This window comes from Bubalus kerabau, chromosome 15 (genome assembly GCF_029407905.1).
Source record: "Bubalus kerabau isolate K-KA32 ecotype Philippines breed swamp buffalo chromosome 15, PCC_UOA_SB_1v2, whole genome shotgun sequence".
NCBI classification, from domain to species: domain Eukaryota; kingdom Metazoa; phylum Chordata; class Mammalia; order Artiodactyla; family Bovidae; genus Bubalus; species Bubalus kerabau.
The window spans coordinates 38,475,056-38,495,129 of record NC_073638.1 but is presented as its reverse complement, the minus strand read 5'-3'; the positions used below and the strand labels follow the sequence as shown (position 1 = coordinate 38,495,129).

The 20,074-nt window shown below is 46.8% G+C and overlaps 1 protein-coding gene, 1 long non-coding RNA gene, 1 other non-coding gene and 1 pseudogene across 12 annotated transcripts in view; 3 read left to right on the top strand and 1 right to left on the bottom strand.

Annotated features, from left to right (window-relative positions):
• SPON1 (spondin 1) overlaps positions 1-20,074 on the top strand; it is a 361,745-nt gene that overhangs the window by 326,940 nt on the left and 14,731 nt on the right. For all 10 annotated transcript variants that reach the window (XM_055548546.1, XM_055548551.1, XM_055548552.1 and 7 more), the window contains one exon: positions 15,739-15,803. In XM_055548546.1, coding sequence (XP_055404521.1) covers positions 15,739-15,803 — 65 coding nt within the window. The remainder of the gene's footprint in view (positions 1-15,738; positions 15,804-20,074) is intronic.
• TRNAR-CCU (transfer RNA arginine (anticodon CCU)) lies at positions 10,946-11,018 on the top strand. Its single transcript has one exon. It is a non-coding gene; the product is annotated as a tRNA-Arg (tRNA).
• On the top strand, positions 12,357-13,419 carry LOC129628920 (pyruvate dehydrogenase E1 component subunit beta, mitochondrial-like; annotated as a pseudogene).
• LOC129628922 (uncharacterized) lies at positions 14,024-14,981 on the bottom strand. Its single transcript, XR_008702995.1, has 2 exons — positions 14,681-14,981; positions 14,024-14,241 (listed from the first exon to the last, which is right to left on the bottom strand). It is a non-coding gene; the product is annotated as an uncharacterized LOC129628922 (long non-coding RNA).

The window sequence follows — 20,074 nt, the reverse complement described above, 5'->3', positions numbered from 1 at the left end:
CAGCTCTTTGTGACTCCCTGGACTATACAGTCCATGAAATTCTTCAGGCCAGAATACTGGAGTGGATAGCCTATCTCTTCTCCAAGGGATCTTCTTGACCCAGGAATTGAACCATGGTCTCCTGCATTGCAGGTGGATTCTTTACCAACTGAGTTATCAAGGAAGCCCTTTCTTCAGTTGAATTTCCAGAAGTGACCAGAGGGGCAGTGGTGGCAGAGTGAGTGGGTACCAGGTCTGGCTGCAGTGTGGGACTCTACAAGTACCTGGGGGCAGTGAGTGGGGGCAGTGGAGGCAGCACAAGGGCTCGGAAGAGGCCCTGGGGGCAGGTTCTAGTATCCTCCTGTCTCTCTGGCTGTTCCCTCTCTGGCTCTTCCCACCCTCTTGTCTATCTACACTCAATGCCCAGGTTCTCTGCCTCTTGACTTGGACAAGCACCCATACACTCAGTTCAGTTCAGTTCAGTTGTGTCTGAATCTCTGCAACCCCATGGACTGCAGCACACCAGGCTTCCCTGTCCATCACCAATTCCCAGAGCTTACTCAAACTCATGTCCATTGAGTCGGTGATGCCATCCAACCATCTCATTCTCTGTCATCCCCTTCTCCTCCTGCCTTCAATCTTTCCCAGCATCAGGGTCTTTTCTAGTGAGTCAGTTCTTCGAATCAGGTGGCCAAAGTATTGGAGATTCAGCTTCAGCATCAGTCCTTCCAGTGAATATTCAGGACTGACTTCCTTTAGGATTGACTGGTTGGATCTTCTTGCAGTCCAAGAGACTCTCAAAAGTCTTCTCCAGCACCACAGTTCAAAAGCATCAATTCTTCAGCATTCAGTTTTCTTTATAGTCCAACTCTCACATCCATACATGACTACTGGAAAAACCACAGCTTTGACTAGATGGACGTTTGTTGGCAAAGTAATGTCTTGTTTTTTTAGTACGTTGTCTAGGTTGGTCATAGCTTTTCTTCTGAGGAGCAAGCATCTTTTAACTTCATGGCTGCAGTCACCAATTGCAGTGATTTTGGAGCCCAGAAAAATAAAGTCAGCCACTGTTTCGACTGTTTCCCCATCTATTTGCCATGAAGTGATGGGACCAGATACCATGATCTTAGTTTTCTGAATGTTGAGTTTTAAGCCAACTTTTTCACTCTCCTCTTTCACTGTCATCAAGAGGCTCTTCAGTTCTTCTTCGCTTTCTGCCATAATGATGGTGTCATCTGAATATCTGAGGTTATTGATATTTCTCCCGGCAATCTTGATTCCAGCGTGTGCTACATCCAGCCTGGCATTTCACATGATGTACTCTGCATACAAGTTAAATCAGAAGAGTGACAGTATACAGCCTTGATGTACTTCTTTCCCGATTTGGAACCAGTCTGTTGTTCCATGTCCAGTTCTAACGTGTCCAGTTGCTTCTTGACCTGCATACACATTTCTCAGGTGGCAGGTCAGGTGGTCAGGTATTCCCATCTCTTTAAGAATTTTCCACAGTTTCTTGTGATCCACACAGTCAAAGGCTTTGGCGTAGTCAATAAAGCAAAAGTAGATGTTTTTCTGAAACTCTCTTGCTTTTTCAGTGATCCAATGGATGTTGGCAATTTGATCTCTGGTTCCTCTGCCTTTTCTAAAACCATCTTGAACATCTGGAAGTTCACGGTTCACATATTGCTGAAGCCTGGCTTGGAGAATTTTGAGCATTACTTTGCTAGCGTGTGAGATGAGTGCAATTGTGCGGTAGTTTGAGCATTCTTTGGCATTGCCTTTCTTTGGGATTAGAATGAAAAAATTTCCAGTACTGTGGCCACTGCTGAGTTTTTCAAATTTGCTGGCATATTGAATGCAGCACTTTCACAGCATCATCTTTTAGGATTTGAAATAGCTCAACTGGAATTCCATCACCTCCACTAGCTTTGTTCATACTGATGCTTCCTAAGGCCCACTTGGCTTCACATTCCAAGATATCTGGCTCGAGGTGAGTGATCACACCATTGTGGTTATCTGGGTCATGAAGGGTTTTTTTTGTATAGTTCTTCTGTGTATTCTTGCCACCTCTTCTTAATATCTTCTGCTTCTGTTAGGTCCATACCATTTCTGTCCTTTATTGTGCCCATCTTTGCATGAAATGTTCCCTTGGTATCTCTAATTTTCTTGAAGCGATCTCTAGTCTTTCCCACTCTGTTGTTTTCCTGTATTTCTTTGCACTGATTACTTAGGAAGGCTTTCTTATCTCTCCTTGCTATTCTTCAGAACTCTGCATTCAGGTGGGTATATTTATCCTTTTCTTCTTTGCCTTTAGCTTCTCTTCTTTTCTCAGCTATTTATAAGGCCTCATCAGAGGCCTTTTGCAATTCTTTTTCTTGGGTATGGTCTTGATCCCTGCCTACTGTACAATGTCACAAACCTCCACCCATAGATCTTCAGGCACTCTATCAGATCTAATCCCTTGAATATATTTGTCACTTCTACTGTATAATCATAAAGGATTTGATTTATGTCATACCTGAATGGCCTGGTGTTTTCCAACTTTCTTTAATTTAAGTCTGAGTTTGGAAATAAGTAGTTCATGATCTGAGCCACAGTTAGCTCCCGGTCTTATTTTTGCTGACTGTATAGAGCTTCCCCATCTTTGGCTGCAAAGAATATAATCCATCTGATTTCAGTATTGACATCTGGTGATGTCCACGTGTTGTCTTCTCTTGGTGTTGTTGGAAGAGGGTGTTTGCTATGACCAGTGGGTTCTCTTGACAAAACCTTGTTAGACTTTGCCCTGCTTTGTTTTGTACTCCAAGGCCCAATTTTCCTGTTACTCCAGGTATCTCTTGACTTCCTACTTTTGCATTCCAGTCTCTGGAGGAGGTGTGGGTCTGCAGTGGCCTGCTGCAGGGTCTGGGGCACTGACTGGGGAAGTGAGTGCACCCGACCATTTGTAGGAGGTCGCCATTAACTTCATTACCTCCACCATAGTTTGGCTTCAGGTCAAACAACAGAGAGGGAATACAGCCCCACCCAACAACAGAAAATTGGATTAAAGAGTTACTGAGTATGGCCCTGCCCATCAGAAAAAGACCCAGTGTCCCACTCAGTCTCTCCCATCAAGAAGCTTCCATAAGCCTCTTATCCTTATCCATCAGAGGGCAGACAGAATGAAAACCACAGTCACAGAAAACTAATCAAACTGATCACATGGACCACAGCCTTATCTAACTCAATGAAACTATGAGTCATGCCGTGTAGGGCCACCCAGGATGGACGGGTCTTGGTGGAGAGTTCTGACAAAATGTGGTCCACTGGAGAAGGGAATGGCAAACCTCTTCAGTATTCTTGCCTTGAGAACCCCATGAACAGTATAAAAAGGCAAAAAGAAAGGACACTGAAAGATGAACTCCCCAGGTCGGTGGGTGCCCAATATGCTACTGGAGAAGTGTGGAGAAATAACTCCAGAAAGAATGAAGAGACAGAATCAAAGCAAAAACAATACCCAGTTGTGGATGTGACCAGTGATGGAAGTAAAGTCTGATGCTGTAAAGTACAATATTGCATACAAACCTGGAATGTTAGGTCCATGAATCAAGGCAAATTGGAAGTGGTCAAACAGGAGATGGCAGGAGTGAACATCGACATTTTAGGAATCAATGAACTGGATGGACTGGAATCCATTCAATGGACTGGAATGGGTGGATTTAACTCAGATGACCATTATATCTATGACTGTGGGCAAGAATCCCTTAGAAGAAATTGAGTAGCCCTCATAGTCAGCGAAAGAGTCTGAAATGCAGTCCTTGGATGCAATCTCAAAAACAACAGAATGATCTCTGTTCATTTCCAAGGCAAACCATTCAGTATCACAGTAATCCAAGTCTATGCCCCAACCAGTAATGCTGAAGAAGCTGAAGTTGAACAGTTCTATGATGACCTACAAGACCTTCTAGAACTAACACCTATACACTAATGACTTTCAAATTCACCTCCTGCCTGGACTACTCCATTGAACCCCAGCCTCATGTATCCAACTGCCTACATGACACCTCCACCCAGAGTCATCCTTGACCCCTCTGTTTTACACCCCACGTCCAATCCACCAGCAGATCCTGTTGCTTCTCCTTTTAAAATAATGTCTTGCATCTGACATCTTCCCACCCCTGCCATTGCTCTCTCATGATCCCGTGTCACCTGACCGGCCTCCCTGGGTCCTGCCTGCCCTCCTACAGAGTACTCCCCCACCATAGTCAGCAGAATCCTCACTGTCTACTCAGAAGCCCTGCGGCAGCATCCAAATTCATAGCACTTGCAAGGGTGCCCCTAAGAACCCCTGAGAGGGCAGTGAAGACCAGAGGCTTCCTCTAGCTTGTCATTAATTAATTGTTTAATTAACTAATCCATTATTCATTCTTAATTATCTCCTGTATCACTCCCCAGACCAGCCAGTGCTGGGGACACAGAGGGGAACACAGTCCAGCCCCTGCCCTCATAATGGCTCCCAGGACTAGATGGGAACTGTCTTCAGAGGAATGTGGGGAGGGGGAGACAGGGAAGAGGAGCAAGCGATGTCAAATGCTGCACCTTTAAGACACACCCCCGGCCCCAAGATGCTCCCAGGGCCAGGGTTAGGGTTAAGGCCCTTACAGGTTGCCTTACAGGTGCTGGCTTGGCTCTTCCCCCTTCCCTGGCTCCAGCCTGACTTCCTTGGAGCCCCCACCTGTTGGGAGGAGACAGCCCAGCTCAGCCTGCTCTCCCCTGGCTGATGTCAGAATCTTTCCTGGCCCAGCCCCTTTCTTACTTCTCTGCTCCGACCCCAGCACTAATGTTTTTCTAAGTGCTGGAGATAGGGCAGAAGGTGGGGAAGAGGGGCTGGGATGGGAAGCACAGACAGGCCCCATCTACCCCTTCAGCTCCCTGTTGAATCGGAGGAGAGGCAGACTTTTATAATCCTAATGGATACATGAAAGTCCAAAAGGGAGGTTAAGCCCAGGATTGGCACTTTGGTCACCAAAGAGCAAGCTGAATTGATGCCTGTGGTAACAGAGGCACACAGAAGGCTGACCTCTCCCTCAGGTCATGGGGTGATGCCTGTCCTCAGAGTGCCAGAGACAGGTGTGGGTGCAAGGGCAGTGGGCAGGCCCAGGCGGCTCTCTCTGATGGGCCCTTCCTCTCCTGTATCAGAAATACCAAGCTGCTTTCACAAAACCATCTTGCGGGAAAATTATTATCTACAGGCATTATGCAATTTTCCTATCAGAATTACAGACTGTGTTTGAAAAGAAATAAAAAGAAATTGAATTTGAAATGCTTCTGTGAAACCACATCACCTTCTTACAGGTCTGTTAATGGGCTTCAGATACCTTCTCTGGCTTTTAAATAGCTGATCAGACAGTAGCTTACGATGGCAGCAGCCTCCGGCGTGCAAGATGGGCTCTCGGCACTTATCAACAGTCAGCCTAGGTCACTGGGGCGTGCATCTGAGGCAGACTCAGAGCCTTGCAGCTGACTGTGGGTCCTAAGGAGGCCCTATCCCTTCCTCTTCCTTTTATTAGCGCCAGGTCTCTGGTCGGCACTCGCCACAGCTCACCCAGTGCCCACTAGCTCAGTGCCCATGTCTGTTGATGTCACTTTACTCAGCTCTGGCTCCACACTGTGCCATAGAGTCCTGGGACTCAAAAAGACACCAGACGCTTCCTCATCACAGCCTCTCATTCAAACAGCAAAGACTGGGACCTCTCTAGTGGTCCAGAGGTTAAGACATCTCTCCCAATGCAGGGGATGTGGGTTCGATCCCTGGTTGGGGAACTAAGATCGCATTTGTCTTGTGCCCCAAAAAAACCAAAACAAAACAGAAACAATATTGTAACAAACTCAGTGAAGACTTTAAAAGTCGTCCACATCAAAAAAAAAAAAAAAAAAAAAAACTTAAAAAAAAAAAGCAAAGATTGATTGAGCATACTCTAAACACTGATAGTACAGCAGTGAGTGAGCAGAATAGACAAAGCCTTTGCCCATAGAAAATGCCTATTCTAGTAAAAGTAGAAAAGATAAAAAGTAAGAAAGCAAAATGCATAGGATACTGTGTGCGTTAAGTCGCTTCAGTCATGTCAAACTCTTCACAACCCTATGGACTGTAGCTCGCCAGGCTCCTCTGTCCATGGGGATTCTCCAGGCAAGAATACTGGAGTGGGCTGCCATGCCCTCCTCCAGGGGATCTTAGTATTCCAGATGGTGACAAATGTTACGGAGAAAAGACAATCAGATAAAGTGAGAGCAGGGTGCCAGGTTGAGGAAGGGGCAGGGAATTGCTATTTTTGAATCGTGTGGTCAGCAGAGGCCTCACTGAGAAGGTGACATTTGAGCAAAGACCTAGAGGAGGCAGAGGAATGAGTGCTCTGGTATCTAAGAGGACATCTCCCCAGGCTCAGGGACCTGCAAATGCTAAGTGTGTCTAGCATATCTGAGGAGATGTCTAGGTGGCTGGAGCAAAGTGAGCAAAAGGGGGAGTAATAAAAGAGGAAGCTGGTGAGGTAACAGGGAGGCAGAGCAGATCATGAGGGGCCATGGGGGCCATGGCCAAGGTCCCCATTTCCTGTGCAACGTGACGCCAGTAGAGGATTTTGACCAGAAAAACGGCATGATGCGGCTACTGCGTGAAGAAGAGCCTGGAAGAAGGTGAGGGAAGAGGCAGAGAGACCAGCCAGGAAGCAGTTGCAACACATTTAATCCCAGCTAATGATGATGCCACGTGGCTTGGACCAAGATGCTGCCAGGGACACAGGGAGGTGCAGTCCAGCCCCTGCTCCAACAATGGTGATACACAGTTGTTGGCTCAAAAATGCGTTTTAGAAGTGCAGTTGACAGATGTGCTGAAGGGTCTGATGTGGAGTGAGAGAAGCATCAAGGTTGATAAACTAGAAGGATGGCTTTGCCATTTAATGCGATGTGTACAATGAGAGAAGCCAGATTTGGAGAGGAGGGCATCTTCCCTGGTGGCTCAGACAGTAAAGAATCTGCCTGCAATGCAGGAGACCTGGGTTCGCTGCCTGGGTGGAGAAGATCTCCTGGAGAAGAGAATGGCTACCCACTCCAGTATTCTTGCCTAGAGAAGCCCATGGACAGAGGAGCCTGGTGAGCTATTGTCCACAGGGTCACAAAAGAATTGGACACAACTGAGTGACTGAGCACACACACAGGTTTGAGGAGGGGAAGATCAGGAACTTGGTTTCAGACACACTGAATTTGAGATACCAGTTCAACATCCAGATGAAAGTGTTAGGCAGCTGGTATACAAGCTGGAGTTCAGAGGCGGGGATGAGGTGAAGATGACAGTTTAGGAGTCTTCAGTATATACATAACTCATATTTCAAGGCATGGGACAAGAGAGATCGCTAAGGCAGTGTGGCTAGAAAAGAGAAGAGCATGGAGAGCTTGAGGCCAGGGACACTTCAGTGTTTGCAGAAAGATGAAGAGGGTCAGCACAGGAGGCTGAGAAGGAACGAGGTGAGGAGAAAATGAAGAGGCAGCAGGAGCTAGGCCAGAAGGTGTTTCAAGGCAGAGGGAGTGAGCAGCTGTGTCAGACGGTCATGGAAGCTACAAGCTGGGCACTGACCTTTGGCAGGGAGAGAGGCGAGTCTCACTCACTTCCTGTGAGAAAGGGGGACCACTTGCCTGCCTTCCTCAGAGGACTATGGTACAGCCCACAGGAGACCATGGGCAAACTGTAGAGCTCCCTGAATGTGAGCTGTCTGTTTTTATTTATGACCCACTAAACCCAGAACCTGTTGAAATGATGGGAGGACGTGTTAGGCACAATTGATTTTAAAGATGCTCTGGCTCCATTATCACCTCATAAAAAGGCTCATTTCCTGCTGCTCCTCACGAGGACATTCATGCAAGGATGAAAAAGTCCCCCTCAGAAGTGGAAGCCATCAGGACTGATATTTTTTATGGGTGGTTAGTGGAAACTCTGGGAAAGGGTAGAAGCAAATAATGGAGCCAAACATGGCTCACTGGGTCTTTACGCAAGACGACAGGCGCTGCCCTTCCAGAGGGAATCGAGTGACGCTGTGCCTCACAGCAAGGGCTCCGTGGAGAAAACTATCAACCAGGGGCAGCCATGGTCTCACTGAAAAACAAGCAAAATGGGGGGGGTAGGGGGCAGTGGTGAGAGGGAGCTGGAGAGGAGGAATCGTGAGGGAAAGTGGAAAGAGCTTGAGCTTTGGAGTCAGGCACGTCTGTATAGGAACCATGATTACTGGATGGTCTTTACAAGTCACTTGACCTCCCTGGCCCTCAGTTTCCTCATCTGCAGAAGGAAATGGTAGCAATTCCCAAAGGTTTTCCTAAGAAGCGAGCTGATACATGGGGAAACGCATTTAGGGTCATCGGCTTCCCTTCCCTTTAGTAGCAGTGGTGTCTCTCCAACTCAAGGACCCTGTCCTCCCCCTTCTTTGGCAGAAGCAGTTCTCAGGACAGCATTAACATGAACAGCATTGTGAAACTGTATGAGAATGCTTCCTCCTCCTCCTCCACCCCCACCCATGAGGCTGCAATTTTCAGAACTCAGGGTAGGTTAGGACATGCCCTGAAGGACAGCAGAAGCCCGGTGGGGGTGAGGAGGGGGGGAATGTGGGGGGCAAGAAGCAGGTGTGGGGCCTTATCCAAGAGAGCCTCACCCTCCTGCCCCCTCCACCTGCATTCACAGGCTGACAAATGTGGTCTCCAGAGTCAGGCTGAGGTTTGAACTCTAGACCTGCCATTGACTAACCTGTACCTAATTTGGCCAAAGAAATGTGTTTCTGAGGATTAGAAAGTATATACCTTCCTTGAGGATGCGTCCTAAGAATTTAATGAGATACTGCATGCTAAGTTGCTTCAGTCATGTCTGACTCTTTGCGACACCATAGACAGACAGTAGCCCGCCGGGCTCCTCTGTCCATGGGGTTCTCCAGGTATGAATACTGGACTGGGTTGCCATTTCCTTCTCCAGGGAACAAGATACTAGATATCAGGTAATTCGCAAGGTGCCTAGCACCTAGAAACTAGATTCCTGTGGCCATTGTTTGTTTCTACTTGTTTCCGTTCCTTCTGCTCTGTCATGTGGATTGCATCCCATTTCTCTTCTTGCTGATCTAGGGGCAGGACCTGCGATGGTGAGGAAGCTTAGCCTCGGTGCTGCCCAGAGCATAGAGGGCCTTAGAATGAGGAAGCAGGTTGTAGTTCAAGACTGTGAGACAAAGGCAAAAGATAGGAGCCGGGAAGGTATAGGAACAAAGAGGAGGTGAAGAGTGAGGCAGGGTGGAGGGGACAGCCTCACGTGTTACTGTGAGCGTGGATGAGATGACCGAGCTTTCCTGCTTCTGGAGCTGGTTCTGGAGGGCATGGAGGGCCAGTGTGGGGTAAGGCTTGTTCAGAGAAACCTCCCTGGCCCCCCCAGAGCCACATTCTGCCTCTCTGCTCTACTCAGACTTGACATCTCTTGATATCCATGTGATTTCTGCCTCTGACCTGTCCCAGACCTGTTTCCACAAACCCCCCTTTCTCCAAACCTGACCTCAGCCCCTGGCCTGATTTAGGCTGTGTGATTCCCATTTGGTTCGTGCAGATGGAAGTGTGAGTACAGCTGTAAGACCATTACAATATGTTTACAAAAGCAAAATGAGAGAACGCATCCCTGTGAAGGTGGACATGAGTACCCTGTCCTTTCTTGGAGGACTTTTATTTTAATTGGCATAGTTCTAAGAAAGTGCTAACATCATGCAGATGAGATGTGAACTGTGAGTGCCCTGAAATACTTTGTTTGAAAACACTCCTGTGGGAGATGGATAAGGGCTATAAGGATTCTTGAAAGATCCTTTCTGGGCCTTAGAGACTTGTTAAAGGAGTTTTTCATTTAAGTCTGAAGTTTGGGTTGCTTGCTCTGAATTTAGGTCCTTCAGTCTTCAGAATGTAAAATACCTGGTCCCCCAGTGCCCCATCCAAGGCTCTCCCAGCTACACGAACCTTTAAATAAGGGGACGTTCTCCTGAGGCTTCACGGCTTTGCAGCTGTCCCTGGGTACTCCATTCTCTGTACTCAGGCGGTACAAATCGGTTCTAATACCAGCGTGGCCTAAATGTGAATAAGAATAGGGACTTTTCTTGTGGTCCAGTGGCTAAGACTCTCACTACCAGGTTTGATCCCTGATAGGGGAACTAGATCCTCCATGTTGCAACTAAGACCCAGTGCAGCCAAATAAATAAAAATCAATAATTTTTTATCTAAATAAAAAAAGAATAAGAATAGTAACTAGTATTGATGCTAATACAGGCACAGGATTAGCACATTACTTGAATTATGTCATTTTGTCCCCCTAATAACACTATGCGGTAGACACACTTTTTAACTCAACATTTCAGAGATGAGAAAGCTAAAGGAAGTCAGAGTCTCACTAAAAGACACAGAGCTAGTCATGGTGCAGTCAGGGTTTGAATTCAGGTATAATAACTAGGGCTTATGTCTGCAACCATGCTACTTTCCTGCCTGCTGGATTAGTAAAGATGAAAAAGATTGATAGTATACAGTGTGACCAAAGTTGTAAAAACATTGGCACACATATGTACTTGAAGAAGTATCAGTTGGTACAGACATTTGGAGGACAGTTTGGTAGGTGCCACCAAAATTGTCAATTTGCTTCATTGTTTGATCATTCTTGGAAATTTATGACATAGGAACTTATAAAGAAGTACATTCACAAGTGTTCAGTAGAGCATCATGTATAGAAACAAATATCCACCAATAATACCAGCTAAATAAGAGAACATCCATGCTATAGAATTCTACACATACATTAAAAAAAAAAAAAAATGGTGTGGCTTTGCTTTTCCACCAATTTACTAAGTATCCACAGCACTTGGATTTGGCTGTGGCCAGATTCTCTCCAATCCTGAAAAGCTTTGGTTCTACTTTAAGAAAATATTTAAGGACTTCCCTGGTGGCCCAGTGGCTAAGACTCTGTACTCCTGATGCAGGGAGCCCAGGTTCGAGCCCTGGTCAGGGAAATAGATCTCATATGCCACAACTAAGACCAGGTGCAGCAAAATAAATAAATGAATGAAACATTTTTTCTGAAAAAGAAAGAAAAATGTTTAGTTTCTCAAATACATTTTTCCAAATGGTTCCTGTGCTCTTATTTCATTGGATAACACAATCATGCAGATGGCATGTAACCATAAGATCAAACAGTGGGCAGGAAGTAGCTGTTCTAAGGCCTGCACACGTGGACAACCATCCTTGGAGCCTCCATGGCTCTAAAAGATACAGATGGAATGCCAGTACCATAAATAAACACTAATGGCGAGCCTCAACAATTTCTGAGTTATATACTACAAAGGCAAAATCAATGTCATTAGTTGCAACTTGACAACCAAGTTTTCGTTGTAATACAAGGTATGTCTGCAGGGCCAGCCAGCTAACCTAGTGGCCCCGTAACTACACCCACATTGACTTTTTTTTATTTATTTGGTTGCACTGGGTCTTCCTTACTGCATGTGGGCTTTCTCTAGTTGTGGGGAGCGAGGGCTGCTCATCTTGGCAGTGCTCAGGCTTCTCACTGTGGCTTCTTGTTGCAGAGCACAGGCTATAGGAGTGAGAGCTTCAGCTGTGGTAGCTTGTGGGCCCTAGAACACACAGGTTTAGCAGTTGTAGAGCATGGGCTTAGTTGCTCTGCAGCATGTGGGATCTTCCCAGATCAGGGATCAAACCCAAGTCCCCTGCACTGGCAGGCAGATTCTTATCCACTGCACCACCAGGAAAGTCCCTACTTTTTTTAGCAAAGTATTTCTTCAAGGGCAAAAGGACTGTCATCAGACAGTATCTCATAGCTTGGATCTCATGCTTGGATTTCTTTTTTCTTATTCTTGACCTGGCTTACCCTAATTTGAGAATCTCAAACACTTTCAAAATCAACAAAAGGAAAGCTCTGATGCCATAGGTACCGACAAGATAAGTTTTTCATGATATGATAGTAAGGGGAAAATGTAAAAATCATGGTGCAGAATGAGATTTCAATATGATGCAGTTTTTGTGGGAAAGGTTGTATCTAATGTTCATGCACACACACACGCGTGTTGTACCTAAGTATAGTAAAAGATCTGGGATGATATGTACCACACTGTAACATGCTGGAGAGGGAGGTGGCAGAAGGCAGGATAGATGCTAGAGTGGAGAGCTCAGCATTTACACTGTGCGTCTGTGATGCTAAATTTTCCCACAAAAAGCATGTATTATTCTGAAATTAAAAATCAAAGGAAAAATCTAGATGATGCAGGCCATGTAGGCGAAACTTGGGAATTAAGAAATCACTGTGGTTTCGGCAGCAGGCAGAGGACATGGTCAGGATGGCCATGGTTGCTGGGTTGGTGCGGAGATTCCTTGAGCAGGTCTCTGGTCTGCTAAGGAGGGGTTCCTCCAGACCACCCTGGCCACACTGCAGGTGAGAGTTCATGAGGCTATAAATCAAGGTATGGAGGAAGAGATGGAAAGAGCTGGGAAGGTATTTCTACCTGGGGAAGAAGTTGCCCTGTACGATAGTGTTAGTCGAGGCCTGTGGAAAGAATATGGAGATAAGAGGATCATGGATACTCCCGTATCTGAGTCGGGTTTTGCTGGAATTGCTGTAGGTGCAGTTCTGGCTGGGTTAAGGCCCATTTGTGAATTTATGCCCTTCAGTTTCCCTATGCAAGCCATTTACTAGGTTATAAACTCAGCTACCAAGACCTGTTACACGTCAGGAGGCCTTCAGCCGGTGCCCTTAGTCTTCAGGGCGCCCAGTGGCGCCCCCGCAGGCGTAGCTGCCCAACACTCCCAGTGCTTTGCTGCCTGGTATGAGCACCTCCCAGGCTTAAAGGCGGTCAGTCCCTGGAATTCAGAGGATGCAAAAGGACTTATTAAATCTGCCATTCAGGGTAAGTCCAGTGGTGGTGCTGGAGGTGAACTGATGTATAAAGTTCCTTTTGTACTTCCCCAGGAGCTCAGTCAAAAGATTATCTGATCCCTATAGGAAAAGCCAAACTAGAAAGGCAGGGTACACATGCAACCATAGCTTCTCATGCAAGACCTGTCAGCCACTGCTTAGAAGCTCAGCAGTGCTATCTAAAGAGGGACTTGAATATGAGCTGATACATTTGCAGACCATCAGACCGATGGACATTGAAACAATAGAAACCAATGTCGTGCAGACCAGTCACCTTGTTATTGTGGAAGGAGGCTGGTCACAGTTGGCAGTAGGAGCTGCAATCTGTGCCGGGGTGATGGAGGGCCCTGTGTTCAATTTCCTGGATGCTCCTACAGCTCGTGTCACTGCCACTGAGGTCCCTGTGCCTCATACAGATTCTAGAAGACAACTCTGTACCTCAGGTTAAAGACTTCATATCTGCAATAAAGAAAACACTAAATATCTAGTCTGGACTTGAATTTCAGGTCATTGGGATTTACTTAAAATACTTGCTGACACTTCAGCTGGACTATCCTGTAAGACCTTCTGATTTGTAAAATTATCTCTAAAAGCAACAGCGGATGTTTTTGTACTGGGAAGAAGCTTAAATATGTTTGTGGAAAAGCTCTCCACTCTCCTGCCTAAGTTCCATGTTCTTTTAGTCTGCTACAAGCAGCCAAGTTCTCTGAATAAGATTCATATACAATTTTACCCTCTCACTAGAAGGACAAGGTTTAAATGCAGCAGAGTCCTGATGAAAGATATATCCTAAAAAGGATAACTTAAATGTAAAAATAAAAGCACACAACCTACATTTACTGTTAGACTGTTGTGATGAGGAATAAAGGAATTCGTACTTTTAAAAGAAAAAGGAAGTCAGCATGGAAGTTATGGGGAGCTGTTGCAGGGTTTAGGCAGGCAGTGAATGTGGTCAGTTTTGCACCAATGTGGAGGGTGGTCTGGGGAAAAGTAAGATGCTGGAGCCAGGGCAACCAGTGAGGAGACCATGGAAGGACTTAAGAGATGCTAAGACTGTGAACACAGTGGATCTTGGAGCCTGGCAGCTGTGAGGGGGTGAGAGGTGGAGAGATGCAGGCAGCTTGGGGATGTGCTCAGTGGGGCTGCTGGAGAAACAGCCGTATTCTGGGGGCAGCTAAAGAATTCAGTGTGGGACACGTATGAGCTGAGCACAGGAAACCTCGATCACAGCTTGGGCCTTCAGGAGACAGGTCACGTCTCACACGTGACTTCACGTCAGGCAGTTTCCCTTGGTCACTCAGCATATGTGTCTAGGAGTGAGTGAGGGATACAGTGTCAACAAATAAAACAATCTCCCAGGAGAAGTGTCAAACGCTCAGTTGGAACTTGGAAATGCTCTCCCTGCAGACCTGTGAGTGTGGGGATGTTTATGTATCCACAGAGTGTTTCTTCTGACCAAAAGCGGGGACCCGCCCCCAACCAGGGAAGCTTGAGCTTGGAGTAGGCTTCGAGCTTCTGGGGAGAGGGGGTACCCTGGGGGCCTCACCCACCCAGTGGATGCCCAAGCCAAGCTGAGTTACTGTCCCCTCTAAGGCATCTCCCACCCTCCCATCCTTCCCTGGCTATAGACTAGGTGCTCCAAACCAGAGGCTCTTTATAATCTTTGGGCCTGAGCCTGGAGGCACCTCTGACCTCCTCATTGTATATGGTTTCCTCGGGGCTGTGGGATTTTCTGGGCAAGGTACCCACCAACTAAGGAGAAGTTCACCAATTCATCCCAAATATGTGCTAGGTACCCACTGCCAGGAACAACTCCAAGGACTGAGGCAGAGCCGTGGGCCAGTGCAGCTAGTCTCTGCCCTCCTGAAATTCAGAGACCGTTCAGTCGGCATCAAAGCTCTTCCTGCCCCTGCTGGTGACATCCTGGGCTTTTCTGTGGAGCACGGACGGTGCTGTCTGAGCGCTTCTGGGCCCAGGCCGGGGGAAGGCAGGCTCTGGGATCAGCTGAATCTGCTCTGGGGAAACCCCCACCAGAGCTGAATTTGGGCACCTGTGGATGCTTACTCTTTGAAAAGCATATGGAAACCCTCAGCCCCAATGTGTTATTGAGAATAAAAACCCAAACCAACCTCGAAGTGAAGCTAAGCAAGATTAACAACATTCTGATTTTTCTCCCTCATGTTGGTGATTAAGGCTCTCCTTCCCAATGTTAATTATCAGATTCTTCTTCAAAAAATTCTCCTAGGTTCTCAAGCTTTAAGAGTGCCCTACACACTGCCCAAAGCAAAATAGAGCAGGATAACATGAATGGCCCAGGAGCGTGGGGCTCAGGCTTCTCTTCGCCCTCCTTGTCCAAGGGAGTCTGATCCAGTGTGTGTAGTCTTGATGGCAGGGGATGCCATGGGGGTGACGCTCCTCGAGGTTAGGTGTGGCTGGAGCAGACCCGTCAGTGCCTGGACGCGGAGAGCATGAGTTGCCCTCCAGCCTGGACACAGTCTGGCCATCCCCACCGGAGGGCAGGTCAGAGCCTGGCTCCCAAGGGGAAGGGTCTGAGATGGAAACCTCAGGTATGGCTCAGTGGGCCCGTTGGTGTTCAGCACACACCAGGCACCCTGGACACAGCCCCACCTCACAGGACTGCCGAGACTCCAGGGTGCCCCCACCCTGGAGCAGGCTGTCTCCACACCTGGGTAGGTAGAGCCTCTGCAGCAGGTAAGGGTGTAGGGTGGACAACGTCACCATGTCAAAGCCATCTTGTTCCCTGAGCCCAGCTCTCCTCACTAAATACCTGTGGTCCTTTTTTACAGAGCGACGAGGTCCTCACTGTCATCAAAGCCAAAGCTCAGTGGCCAGCCTGGCAGCCTCTCAACGTGTAAGTAGCAACGCCCCGTCCAGCCCCGGTCCTAGCCTTGTACTTGGAGCTGCCCACCTACTGGCCACCACATGCCAGTCATGTCATACAAGTCGGTACTGCCTCTTAGGTGAGGTGCACTGCCCACTGTCCATGGGTAGCGTATCAAGTATTTCCACTCCTCGGGGAATGCGGGTTTGGTATCTGTGTCCCCCATGGCTCGAACACCACAGAGTACCCAGACATTGGAGGTGTTAACACAGTTAACTATAAGACATCAGGGGGAGAATTCTGCACTGATATATAAAATTGAGGGTCACCAAGGCGTGGGAAACAACCAACAACAAGGACGTGGATGACAGAGCCGGAGAATGAGAGTCCAGGGCCTGGAATGGAGTCCCAAGGGAGCTCTAATATTGAATGCTGAGGAGGACTTGCCTGCAAAGGAAGCAAAAACAGAGTAGCAAGGAGATTAGGGAAGGAAGCTTGGTATCAGGAAAACCAAGGAAAGAAAGCATTCAAGGAGAGAGCGTGGAATTCCCTGATGGTCCAGTGGTTAGGACTCTACGTTTTCACTGCCAAGGGCGAGAGTTCATCCTCTGGTTGGGGAACTAAGATCCTGCAAGCCTTGCAGTGTGGCCAAGCAAAAAAAAAAAAAAAGAGAGAGAGAGAGTGACCAGCTGTGTCCAGGGTAACTAAGAGATTAAGGAAGGTTGGAGCTGCACAATGCCTATTGGATTTATCAACATCATCAGTGACCTTACTGGGAATCCTTTCTGCTGAGTAATGGGGAGAGGGGACACAGCCTGGAACAGGGTGAAATGTGACCAGAAGGTGAGGTTATGCAATCAGTGAGTGCAGACAGCTCTTCTGTGAAGTTTGCTGTGAAAGAAGAGAGACTGGGCAGGAGGTCCAGGAGGATGAAAGAATCGATGGAGCTTTTTTTTTTTTTTTAAGATAGAGGAGACTTACTGAAAACTTGAACAAAATATTTGGGGGCACCTTTTCACCCTTCACCCAGCCCTCAGACTTCCTGGGACCCTAGTGAAACAGGATTGATCCATGGCAAACACTGATTCCCCAAACTCCCAAAGCCTCTGCCCTCATGCTACCAGCTTGTTAAGGGAAAGGAATTTTCCTTTGGTTTTCCCATACCCCAGTCTCCCCTTTCCTCTTCCAAATCTCATTAGGAAGTCAAATTAGGAAGCCTACATGCAGCCAAGTTTTGCTTTGCAGAAACAGCCCTGCCCCTCCTTGTGAGCCTGCTCGATTGAGGTTAATGGGATTCCAGCCTCCCTCGGGCCAGTGGAAAGCCAGGGTGACCTACTTTGTGAGGTCCTGCCCGGCAAAACTGACTTGTTTTTCAATGATCTTCATCTTTATCCCCAGGACCACTTCTCAAAGGACAGCCACAAATGAACAAATTAGCTGCTGACTTGTTTAGCTCAATAAATCAAGCTGCAGCTCCAACAGCCCAGAGCACAGGTAGAGACCAGAAAGACAAATTCTGAGCAAAACGCACATCCTTCATGAGTTCTCCAGTACCTGAGTAGAAAATGCCCAGCTTTCCTCAAATCAGTGCTGAATTTTCACCACCCAGTTCCTCCAGTTTAATCTGTTAGGAATTACTGAATCTTTTAAAAATAATTTTATTCCCTTTCTTATAATGTATCCTGTAAATCATCCCCTTAATTATTCCCAGCCATTCTGTTTAATTAACATGTGTTTAGTCAGGTCTGTTTGCGAGAAAAATGAGAGGTTAAATAGAGACATGGTCCTCACCCTTTCCAAAAATCATGCCTCTGGAGGGTCTGTGCTCCCTTACTCTTTTCAGTCATGGTTCCCAGGGGGCCAGACGCATCTTTCTCTCAAATCAGGACTGGAAGTTTCAGAGCCCTCCAGTCTCCTGGAGAACCTGTCCAAGTCCACTAATTTCCTCAGGATTGTAAAAAAAAAAAGACTGGCTTTGAACCTGAGAAGCAAATAGTAGATCTAAATGGGCCAGATGGACCTGGAGCCCTAGATGCCTCCAGGTTATATACAGTTTTCCAAGGTAGAAACCTCACGGAAACATTTCTCCACCCACACAGAACTTCAACTTAGTGAATGACTCTGGCGCCACCTAGTGTCAAGATTGAGTTTCTGCAACTTTGAAAGCTTTGTATTGGAGATCATTTGAAATGAACAAAAGGGACAAAATGCGACTTGAGTCTCACTGATGGTTGTTGTTCAGTTGCTAAGTCTGGTCAGACTCTTTGCGACCCCATGGACTCCAGGATCCTCTGTCCTTCAGTGTCTCCTGGAGTTTGTGCAAATTCATGTCCATTGAGTTGGTGATGCTATCTATCGCATGGTCTGCCGCTCAGTTCTCCTTTTGCCTTCAATCTTTCCTAGCATCATGGTCTTTTCCAATAACTTAACTCTTTGCATCAGGTGGCCAAGTATCAAAGCTTCAGCAACAATCCTTCCAATGAGTATTCAAGGTTGATTTCCTTTAGGATTGACTGGTTTGATCTCCTTGCAACCCAAGGGACTCTCAAGAGTCTTCTCCAGCACCACAGTTCAAAAGCATCAATTCTTCAGTGAGAGTCTAACTGATACAGATTTGTAACTTAGATTGATATAGTAAGTCTAGATTGGTATAGAAAGACCATAACAATCCTTAATTGCCTCTTTTCTTTCGTCTTGTTTTGAAAGTTTTGTTTAGAAAAGCTGAATGAGAAGGAAATCTGCATTTACAAAGTCATAGTATAATGCCCGGAGAAGGCAGTGGCACCCCACTCCAGTACTCTTGCCTGGAAAATCCATGGATGGAGGAGCCTGGTAGGCTGCAGTTCATGGGGTCGCTAAGAGTCGGACGCGCCCGAGCGACTTCACTTTCACTTTTCACTTTCATGCATTGGAGAAGGAAATGGCAACCCACTCCAGTGTTCTTGCCTGGAGAATCCCAGGACAGCGGAGCCTGGTGGGCTGCCATCTCTGGGGTCGCACAGAGTCGGACACGACTGAGGCGACTTAGCAGCAGCAGCAGCAGTATAATGCCAGTCATGATGATAAGCAGTTTCCTCAGTCATGATGATAAGCAGTTTCCTCACTAAAAGCCCCGGGGTGGGTCTGAGGATGCTCCCATTTTGCAGATTAGTAACTACAAAGGGAGGTGAAGTCAAAGCTGCTGCCACATCCAGCGGTTTCTTCCAGTCCCCTTTCCCCCCGCCCCCACACCACGCTGCCTCTCTGAATGTAAAAAGACAAAACATATCTCCATGCCTTCATTGTATTTTCATTTTTCTGGTATGAATTATCCGTTTATAACTTTCTTACCTATTAGAATCGTCAGGTTTTGTTTTTACAGATTTAGATTAGCTCTGTAGGTACTATGCTCAGGCTTAGTGGCTCAGTCCTGTCTGACTATTTGCGACCTCATAGACTGTAGCCCACCAGGCTCCTCTGTCCCTGGAATTCTCCAGGCAAGAATATGGAGTGGGTTGCCATTCCCCTCTCCAGGGGACCTTCCCGACCCAGGGATCAAACCCACATCTCCTGCATTGGCAGGCAGATTCTTTACCACTACACCACCTGGGAAGTCTGTTTGTACTATAGATATTAATATTCATCAGTCACACTAGAGGGAGACATGTTTTGGCCCGCACATCATTCTTCCGTTCTATTTCAACATTGTTGTTTCCATTATGCAGATGTTTTTGGTTGGTATATTATTCAATTAGTTACTTTTGTGATTGCTTTTATAGTTTCAAAGCTGAAAAAATTAATGTTTCTCTAACAGATCAGAACACTTGACTTCTTTCCTATGATCTGGTTGTTTTCTACTTAACTCTGAGGTTTTGCTGTTTGAGGGAATTTGATGTGTGTGATATAAGATGTGACTCCTATATATTTTTAAACTGCAGTTAAGTTATCCCAACCCCACTTGCTGCATGATCTTTCCTCTCCCTCAGTTGTTGATGAGCCCTTATCTAAAGTTTCTGGACTCTTCACTCTGGGCCACTGATTTATATTTCTGTTTTTCTATTTTATATTTAGATTTCATTTATTTATTTTGGGCTGCACTGTGTCTTTGTCGCTGCATGCAGGCTTTCTCTGTGTGCAGTGTGCAGGCTTCTCACCATGGTGGCTTCTCTTGTTATGGAGAACAGGCTCTCGGGTCCGCGGGCTCTGTAGTTGTGGCACACAGGCATGAGGAATCTTCCCGGACCAGAGATCGAACTTGCGCCCCTTACACTGGCAGGCAGATTCTTAACCACTGGACCACCAGGGAAGTCTATCTTATCCTG